Source organism: Salmo salar, chromosome ssa25, assembly GCF_905237065.1.
Source record: "Salmo salar chromosome ssa25, Ssal_v3.1, whole genome shotgun sequence".
In the NCBI taxonomy this organism is placed as follows: Eukaryota; Metazoa; Chordata; class Actinopteri; order Salmoniformes; family Salmonidae; genus Salmo; species Salmo salar.
Genome location: NC_059466.1, coordinates 46,083,468 through 46,093,467, shown reverse-complemented (window position 1 = coordinate 46,093,467; position 10,000 = coordinate 46,083,468). Strand labels below are relative to the sequence as shown.

General features: G+C 48.0%; 1 protein-coding gene across 3 annotated transcripts in view; it reads right to left on the bottom strand.

The window, feature by feature from the left end:
• The window catches only part of LOC106586865 (ephrin-B2a), a 37,710-nt gene that overhangs the window by 7,428 nt on the left and 20,282 nt on the right, over positions 1-10,000 (bottom strand). For all 3 annotated transcript variants that reach the window (XR_006761937.1, XR_006761938.1, XM_045707410.1), the window contains exons 3-4: positions 1,681-1,773; positions 1-81 (exon numbers count right to left, since the gene is read on the bottom strand). The exon at positions 1-81 is cut by the window's left edge and continues 30 nt beyond it. Coding sequence is in view for 1 of the 3 variants with exons in the window: in XM_045707410.1 (XP_045563366.1) it covers positions 1-81; positions 1,681-1,773 (174 nt within the window). In the remaining 2 variants the exon portion in view is untranslated. The remainder of the gene's footprint in view (positions 82-1,680; positions 1,774-10,000) is intronic.

Below are 10,000 nucleotides of genomic sequence, written 5' to 3'. Positions count from 1 at the left end.
AGGAGTCCTTTCCCACTGTGTCGGGCTGCTTGGGAGGGTATCTGGTGGGGTAGTCTTTGGGTGAGACAGGATCAGAGGGACCTGGAAGACAACAGTCAGACATGGATGAATCACTGTGTGTGTGTGTGTGTGTGTGTGTGTGTGTGTGTGTGTGTGTGTGTGTGTGTGTGTGTGTGTGTGTGTGTGTGTGTGTGTGTGTGTGTGTGTGTGTGTGTGTAGTGCATTTGCTGTGTGCACGTGTGTGTGTGTGTGTGTGTGTGTGTGTGTGTGTGTGTGTGTGTGTGTGTGTGTGTGATGTGTGTGTGTGTGTGTGTGTGTGTGTGTGTGTGTGCAGTGCATTCGCTGTGTGTGTGTGTGTGTGTGTGTGTGTGTGTGTGTGTGTGTGTGTGTGTGTGTGTGTGTGTGTGTGTGTGTGTGTGTGTGTGTGCGCGTGTGTGTGCAGTGCATTCGCTGTGTGTGTGTGTGCGCGCGCGTGTGTGCGTGCGTGCGTGTGTGTGTGTCCTATGCTGCTCTTAATGAAAGCGTAGCACTCCTGATTAATTCCCTGACCTTCAGCAATTCTCAGTGAGCAGCTGCTGCTGTTGTAGATGGCGACCTGGGGGAAAATGACCCTGTTGGGTGGCGAAGCAACTGATTTATGAATAATCATGGTCGTTAAATGATCTGCAGGGACCGGGCGGGCGGCATCACAGAGGACAGATGTGTATATGTTAGGGGAATCCATCTCCTGATCCATTACCTCTGAAGACCCCTGTCTCTGTCTCTCTGTCTCTGTGTCTCTCTGTCTCTGTCTCTCTGTGTTTCTGTCTCTCTGTGTCTGTGTCTCTCTGTGTCTGTGTCTCTCTGTCTGTATCTCTCTGTCTCTCTGTGTCTCTGTCTCTCTGTGTCTCTGTCTCTCTGTGTCTCTGTCTCTCTGTCTGTGTCTCTGTCTCTCTGTCTGTGTCTCTGTCTCTCTGTCTGTCTCTCTGTCTGTGTCTCTCTGTCTGTGTCTCTCTGTCTGTGTCTCTCTGTCTCTCTGTCTCTCTGTGTCTCTGTGTCTCTGTGTCTCTGTCTGTCTCTGTGTCTCTGTGTCTCTGTGTCTCTGTCTCTGTCTCTGTCTCTCTGTCTGTGTCTCTGTCTCTCTGTGTCTCTGTCTCTCTGTCTCTCTGTGTCTCTGTCTCTCTGTCTGTGTCTCTGTCTCTCTGTGTCTCTGTCTCTCTGTGTCTCTGTGTCTCTGTGTCTCTGTGTCTCTGTCTGTCTCTGTGTCTCTGTCTGTCTCTGTGTCTCTGTCTCTGTGTCTCTGTCTCTGTGTCTCTGTCTCTGTCTCTGTGTCTCTGTCTCTCTGTTTCTCTGTCTCTCTGTGTCTCTGTGTCTCTGTGTCTCTGTCTGTCTCCGTCTCTGTGTCTCTGTCTGTCTCTGTGTCTCTGTCTGTCTCTGTGTCTCTGTCTCTGTGTCTCTGTCTCTGTGTCTCTGTCTCTGTGTCTCTGTCTCTGTGTCTCTGTCTCTGTCTCTCTGTGTCTCTGTCTCTGTCTCTCTCACTCATTTCCTCTCGTATTATCTGTCCTAAGTGTCATGGAGGCTATTGAGCTGAATAATGCAGTAGGCAATACCTTTGGTTATCTGTTCCTGACTACACGCTGCTGCTCACAGACACTCACAGGTGTTGTCTTGCATGAATTAACTGGTAGTAGAAATACTCACTTTGTCCCACTTTCATGATTATCTTCATGGATTTCATCTTGCAAACTCCTCCTTCCTGGTTCTCAAGCCCCTCCATGGTGCCATTAGAGGTCGCTGAGCGAGAGAGAGACAGAGACAGAGAGACAGACAGACAGACAGACAGAGAGAGAGAGAGAGAGAGAGAGAGAGAGAGAGAGAGCGAGAGAGAGAGAGAGCGAGAGAGAGAGAGAGAGAGAGAGAGAGAGAGAGAGAGAGAGAGAGAGAGAGAGAGAGAGAGAGAGAGAGAGAGAGAGAGAGAGAGAGAGAGAGAGAGAGAGAGAGAGCGAGGGGGTTAGCATTAGCCACAAAGCTAACACATCATTGCAAACATCCAAATTACACAGTTCCGTGTCCATTAAGTATGTCTTTGGCTGACCAGACACTTTTTAAAGATGTCAGGGAAACGTTGAAAGACCCTAACAAGCGAGGGATTTCCTCTTAATAAAGTCACATTTCATCCCCTAGTCACTCCACATTGCTGCCAGAATATTCCACATAGCCTATGTTTGTCCCCAAAGTCAATTGGCTTGGGTAATTGTGTCTACAATATCACTAACAGAGACAGAGAGAGACGGAGACAATAGAACAGGAACGACAAGCGACCATCTTAGATCTTGGCTAAGCCACAGGAAACTCAACAGCGGCTTATCAAACAGACAGAGTGTTACAATGGTAGTAAAATAACCCAGCTACTACTGCACATAAACCTCTCAATCACCCCTTTTAACCCAGACCTGCACACACACACACACACACACACACACACACACACACACACACACACACACACACACACACACACACACACACACACACACACACACACACACACACACACACACACACACACACACACACACACACACACACACACACACACACACACACACACACACACACACACACACACACACACACACACACACACACACACACACACACACACACACACACACACACACACACACACACACACACACACACACACACACACACACACACACACACACACACACACACACACACACACACACACACACACACACACACACACACACACACACACACACACACACACACACACACACACACACACACACACACACACACACACAGACAAACAAACACACACAAACACACACAGACAAACACACACGCAGACAAACACAGACAAACACACACACAAACAAACAAACACACACACACACATACACACAGACAAACACACACACAGACACACACACACACCTGCTGTAAGGGAGAAGGAATGGAGGAAATCCATGATCAATAAAAGGGAAATAAACAAGGTAAGGAAAATAAAAGTGAGGTGTTGAGGGTTGTAAAGGGAAATGGAGGAATGCATGTTTCAGTAAGCGTTAAATATAAAAGTTAAAGGGTTTGAGAAGCTGTTTAAACCGCGGCCTGAGGCCAGAGCAGCAGCAGCCAACACTAAGCACTGTGTTTTGGGGAGCCAGATGTTTAAGACGGGGCGAGTTGAGGGGAGCCGCGAGATGCGAGACGTCCCACATGTGATATAAGAATAAAATGGGCCTCTAAACAGATGCTGAGAGCCCTTTTAAAGACAAAAAAGACAGAAAATAACTTAAAACGCTGTACACAGCCTGCATGCTGGTGAGATGATACAGAATCAGAGCCTTACTCCAGTATAAACCGTTTTTACTGCTGCTCTATGGCACTAGCCACTGCATGGATCTCCCTCCATCCTGGTCCTATTCTCTCCCAGTCTCTCCATCCTGGTCCTATTCTCTCCCAGTCTCTCCATTCCTGGTCCTATTCTCTCCCAGTCCCTCCATTCCTGGTCCTATTCTCTCCCAGTCTCTCCATCCTGGTCCTATTCTCTCCCAGTCTCTCCATCCTGGTCCTATTCTCTCCCAGTCTCTCCATCCTGGTCCTATTCTCTCCCAGTCTCTCCATTCCTGGTCCTATTCTCTCCCAGTCTCTCCATCCTGGTCCTATTCTCTCCCAGTCTCTCCATCCTGGTCCTATTCTCTCCCAGTCTCTCCATTCCTGGTCCTATTCTCTCCCAGTCTCTCCATTCCTGGTCCTATTCTCTCCCAGTCTCTCCATTCCTGGTCCTATTCTCTCCCAGTCTCTCCATTCCTGGTCCTATTCTCTCCCAGTCTCTCCATTCCTGGTCCTATTCTCTCCCAGTCTCTCCATTCCTGGTCCTATTCTCTCCCAGTCTCTCCATTCCTGGTCCTATTCTCTCCCAGTCTCTCCATTCCTGGTCCTATTCTCTCCCAGTCTCTCCATTCCTGGTGCTATTATCTCCCAGTCTCTCCATTCCTGGTGCTATTCTCTCCCAGTCTTTCCATTCCTGGTGCTATTCTCTCCCAGTCTTTCCATTCCTGGTGCTATTCTCTCCCAGTCTCTCCGCTGCCCTTAGAGGCGGTGGGCTGCACTGCGTCTGGCGTGGGGGGTTGGGAGGTTGGCTTGTGGTCTATCAGGTCAGTAACATAGAGGCTAACGAGCTGCCAGGGCTTAGAGGGTTGGCTTCCCGCCAGCGTGCAGTGGCCCCCCTCCCTCTGCCTCCCTCCCTGTGCCCCCCTCCCTCTGCCCCCCTCCCTCTCTCTCTCTTTCTCTGTTTCTTAACCCCATCTCCCCTCCTCTGGTAAATAAAGCTGTGCTGCCCGCCGCTTTCTGTTTTTCTCCTGTTTTCCTCGACTCCAGTCATTGGTATCCAAACCCTTCCCCTCAATAAGACTGTGATGGAAAGAGACAGACACAAAGAGCATGTTAACGAGTGCTGTGTTTTTCTCTCCTCCTTTCTCTGACCTAGCAGGTAGCAAGTAGCAGGTAGCAGGTAGCAGGTAGGAGGTAACAGGTAACAGGTTGCAGGTAGCAGGTAACAGGTAGTAGGTAACAGGTAACAGGTGACAGGTAGTAGGTAGCAGGTAACAGGTAGAAGGTAGCAGGTAGCAGGTAGAAGGTAACAGGTAACAGGTTGCAGGTAGCAGGTAACAGGTAGTAGGTAGCAGGTAACAGGTGACAGGTAGTAGGTAGCAGGTAACAGGTAGCAGGTAGAAGGTAACAGGTAGCAATAGCAGGTAACAGGTGACAGGTAGTAGGTAGCAGGTAACAGGTAGCAGGTAGAAGGTAACAGGTAGCAATAGCAGGTAACAGGTAGAAGGTAGTAGGTAACAGGTAACAGGTAGAAGGTAGCAGGTAGAAGGTAACAGGTAGCAAGTAACAGGTAACAGGTAGAAGGTAACAGGTGGCAGGTAGCAGGTAACAGGTAACAGGTAGCAGGTAGAAGGTAACAGGTAGTAGGTAGCAGGTAACAGGTAGCAGGTAGCAGGTAGAAGGTAACAGGTAACAGGTAGTAGGTAGCAGGTAACAGGTAACAGGTAACAGGTAGCAGGTAACAGGTGACAGGTAGGAGGTAGCAGGTAACAGGTGGCAGGTAGCAGGTGGCAGGTAACAGGTAGAAGGTAACAGGTAACAGGTAGCAGGTAACAGGTAGTAGGTAGCAGGTAACAGGTAGCAAGTAACAGGTAACAGGTAGCAGGTAACAGGTAACAGGTAGCAGGTAGAAGGTAACAGGTAGTAGGTAGCAGGTAACAGGTAGCAGGTAGCAGGTAACAGGTAACAGGTAGCAGGTAACAGGTAACAGGTAGCAGGTAACAGGTAGCAGGTAACAGGTAACAGGTGGCAGGTAGAAAGTAGCAGGTAACAGGTAACAGGTAACAGGTGGCAGGTAGAAAGTAGCAGGTAACAGGTAACAGGTAACAGGTAACAGGTGGCAGGTAGTAGGTAGCAGGTAACAGGAAACAGGTAGCAGGTAGCAGGTAGAAGGTGACAGGTAGTAGGTAGCAGGTAAGAGGTAACAGGTAGGAGGTAGGAGGTAGAAGTTAGAATGTAGCAGGTAGGAGGTAACAGGTAACAGGTAGGAGGTATGAGGTAACAGGTAGCAGGTAGGAGGTAACAGGTAGAAGGAAACAGGAAACAGGTAGCAGGTAGCAAGTAACAGGTAGCAGGTAGAAGGTAACAGGTAACAGGAAACGGGAAACAGGAAACAGGTAGCAGGTAGCAGGTAACAGGAAACAGGAAACAGGAAACAGGAAACAGGTAGGAGGTAGGAGGTAACAGGTACTAGGTAGCAGGTAGCAGGTAGGAAGTAGCAGGTACTAGGTAGCAGGTAGGAGGTAGAAGGTAACAGGTAACAGGTAACAGGTAGCAGGTAGCAAGTAACAGGTAGGAGGTAACAGGTAGCAGGTAACAGGTAACGGGAAACAGGAAACAGGTAGCAGGTAGCAGGTAACAGGAAACAGGAAACAGGTAGCAGGTAACAGGCACTAGGTAGCAGGTAGGAAGTAGCAGGTACTAGGTAGCAGGTAGGAGGTAGCAGGTAACAGGTAACAGGAAACAGGAAACAGGTAGCAGGGAACAGGTTGCAGGTTGCAAAAACAGGTAGAAGGTAACAGGAAACAGGAAACAGGTAGAGGTAGGAGGTAGTAGGTAGCAGGTAGGAGGGAGCTGGTAGTAGGTAGCAGGTAGGAGGTAGCAGGTAGGAGGTAGAAGGTAATAGGTAGCAGGTACTAGGTAGCAGGTAGGAGAGTGGATAAGCGCACTGGGCCAGTAACTGAAACTGGTTTGAATCCCTGAGACAGAAATGTAATTATTATTATTATTTATTTTTGTTGAGAAATAAGAATCTGCCGTTCTGCTCTTGAGCAAGGCAGTAAATCCCAAACAACTGCTCCCCGGGCACCGATGACGGTGATTAAGGCAGCCCCCCCGCACCTCTCTGATTGGGTCAAATGCAGAAGACACATTTTGGTTGAAGACATTCAGTTGTCCAAGTCTCTCCCAAGCTGACCGATGTATTTTTAACGGTGGGATGACGTGTGCAAATTCTCTGAAAAGCTTGTGCTTTCCTCTGTTGTGTGTGTGTGTGTGTGTGTGTGTGTGTGTGTGTGTGTGTGTGTGTGTGTGTGTGTGTGTGTGTGTGTGTGTGTGTGTGCGTATGTGTGTGAGAGTGTGTATTGCATTGACATGCCAGTTCTAGCTGATCTAGCATGGCTGGTGCAGAGGGGCTATCATGAACATAATGAAATCTCACTCTCTCTCTTTCACTTTTGCTCTTTCGCTTTCTCTCTCTCTCTCTTCCCCTCCCTCTCATCCCCTCTCTCTCTTCCCCGCTCTCCCTCTCTTCCCCTCTCTCTCTCTCCCTCTCTCTCTACCCCTCTCTCTCTACCCCTCTCTCTCTCTCTTTCCTTCTCTATAGCATTTCTCAGTCTGTCCCCTCTCTGTTTGGTTAGTCAGGATAGTCAAACAATCACTGCTCACAACTGCTCGTGTGTGTGACAGCGAGTGACTGGTGTTCAAGAGAAAAGGGTGGAACTTCTCCCACTCTCTGTCCACTCCCTTCATAAACACACACACACAACATGCACACACACAAGACGTGCACTCTGACACACACAAAGACAAAGTATAATGTTTTTATCGTCACCTCTACCTGACAATACTATCAGTCAGTAGCATGCAGCATTCTCCAGGAAACTATTTCCCATGAATACTAGTGGCATGACTGCAATCTCACAGGAGGTTGGTGGCACCTTAAATGGGGAGGGCTCGTGGTAATGACTGGAACGGTATCAGTGGAACGGTGTCAAATACATCAAACACATGGTTTCCATGGTTTCCAGGTGTTTTGATGCCATTTCCATTCGCTCCGTTCCGGACATTATTATGAGCCATTCTCCCCTCAGCAGCCTCCGCCGAACTGCCTGAACTCTATCTCACACGCCAAACACAGGAGACAAACACAAACACACACGTCTTGTCTCCCAGTAAGCTACACAGGGTGTGTGTTTAGAGGTTTTCTGACAGAGTATGCTGCGATCAGACGTCCTAATGACTGACCCTGCTGCATCCTGCTTTTCATTCAAAATGGAGATCTGTCTTCCTCAGGGACAGAAAGGTACACAACTTATTGCAAAATCATGTGTAACCAATGCAATAGATAGCCATAAAAAAGTGGTAAAGCTTAAAGTGTTTAAAAGTTGATTTAGCACAAACCCTGACAATTGAGCTGTCTCACTCTGAGGCACATACTGTACATTTTAAAAGCAGGGTGGGAAGAAAAAACAGAAATTGTCAGGTTACACATTTGTTCGTTTTGTAGCCCTCTCTCCCTGGGGTGTTCTGTGTCTGTAACACAAAGCACAGAAACACATCATGTTGTTATATAACACTACCTGACTTATCCTGTCTCTGTCTTTGTCTCTCTCTCTCTCTCTCTCTCTCAATTCAATGTGCTTTACACAAAAGTGAAATAAACAATAAAAATGAACAGTAAACATTACATTCACAAAAGTTCCAAATGAATAAAGACATTTCTCAATATACAGTGTTTTAACAATGTGCAAATAGTTAGTCTCTCTCTGTCTCTCTCTGTCTCTCTCTGTCTCTGTCTCTCTCTGTCTCTGTCTCTCTCTGTCTCTGTCTCTCTCTGTGTCTCTCTCTACTCTCTCTCTCTCTCTACTCTCTCTCTCTCAAATAAAACCCTCCCCATTTATGCACCACATAAACACAGGCTGCTAAAAAGAAGTGGCCCAGATAAGCACAGCTCTAAGATCAACTTATCCTGTCCAGCTCCAAACCTGAACAATCAGAACATAAACACATCAAACTGACTTTAGATCAGTCTATAAGGTGTCCCTACTCAGCCTACATCCTAGTTAACTTCCTCCACAGTTCAGTAGGGGCTGGAGGCTGGCAGGGCTGACCTGGATAGGCAACAGAATGGGATTGTTGCCTGCCTCGTTGTTCGCTGCTCTGCACTGGGCTGTTTGGCAGGAGAAGATAGCTGCTAGCTGTAATCCCTGTGCTAAAGGAACCTCAGGGAGGATAGACTTTGCTCATACATGGCCCCTCACAAATGGATTTACTTCCACCACGAGCACCTTACAGAGAAGATAAGTGAGACAGGGAAAGAAAAATACTGATTATCCCATGAAGCCAAAAGATGAGAGAGAAGTTTGGGTCCTGCTTGACCTAGCCAAGAGAAAGAAAAAAGAGTGAGGGTTGGAGAGAACGAGAGAGAGAGAGAGAGAGACAGAGAGAGAGAGAGAGAGAGAGAGAGAGACACAGAGTGTGTGTGAGAGAGACAGAGAGAGAGACAGAGAGAGAGACAGAGACAGAGACAGAGAGAGAGAGAGAGACAGAGTGAGAGAGAGAGAGAGAGAGACAGAGTGAGAGAGAGAGAGAGTGTGTGTGAGTGAGAGAGAGACAAAGAGTGAGAGAGAGAGAGAGAGAGAGAGAGAGAGAGAGAGAGAGACAGAGTGTGTGTGAGTGAGAGAGAGACAAAGAGTGAGAGAGACAGAGAGAGAGACAGAGAGAGAGAGAGAGAGAGAGAGAGAGAGAGAGAGAGAGAGAGAGAGAGAGAGAGAGAGAGAGAGAGAGACACAGAGTGTGTGTGAGTGAGAGAGAGACAAAGAGTGAGAGAGACAGAGAGAGAGACAGAGAGAGAGAGAGACAGAGACAGAGACAGAGACAGAGAGAGAGAGAGAGAGAGAGAGAGAGAGAGAGAGAGAGAGAGAGAGAGAGAGAGAGAGAGAGAGACACAGAGTGGGAGAGAGAGAGACACAGAGAGTGTGTGAGTGAGAGAGAGAGACAAAGAGTGAGAGAGACAGAGAGAGAGAGAGAGAGAGAGACGAGACAGAGAGTGAGAGAGAGAGAGAGAGAGAGAGAGAGAGAGACAGAGACAGAGTGAGAGAGAGACACAGAGTGTGTGTGAGTGAGAGAGAGACAAAGAGTGAGAGAGACAGAGAGAGTGAGAGAGAGAGAGAGACAGACAGAGTGTGATAGAGAGAGAGAGACAGAGAGAGAGAGAGAGAGAGAGAGAGAGAGAGACAGAGAGAGAGACAGAGAGAGAGACAGAGACAGAGACGAGAGAGAGAGAGAGAGAGAGAGAGAGAGAGAGAGAGAGAGAGAGAGAGAGAGAGAGAAAACGTTTTATGCGACGTGTCACTTTTCCTTCATTCACTCAAAAGTCCTTGTGGATTTCGGAGCCCATTTTGTCAGCTAAATCTTATAGCTCTCACTCAGAGTGGCTGTTGGCTGGAGCTACTTCCTTTCAGAGCACTTCCAGAACATTCTGCGTTAAACCACAAAGTCACAACACACACACACAACATAAACACACAGGCACCCCCACACAGAACATACACACAAACACCACCACCACAACACACACACACACACACCACAGAGGGAGAGGACAAATCAGGAGAAATCGCACTGAAAATGACAAATCACCTCAGTGGATAGAAGA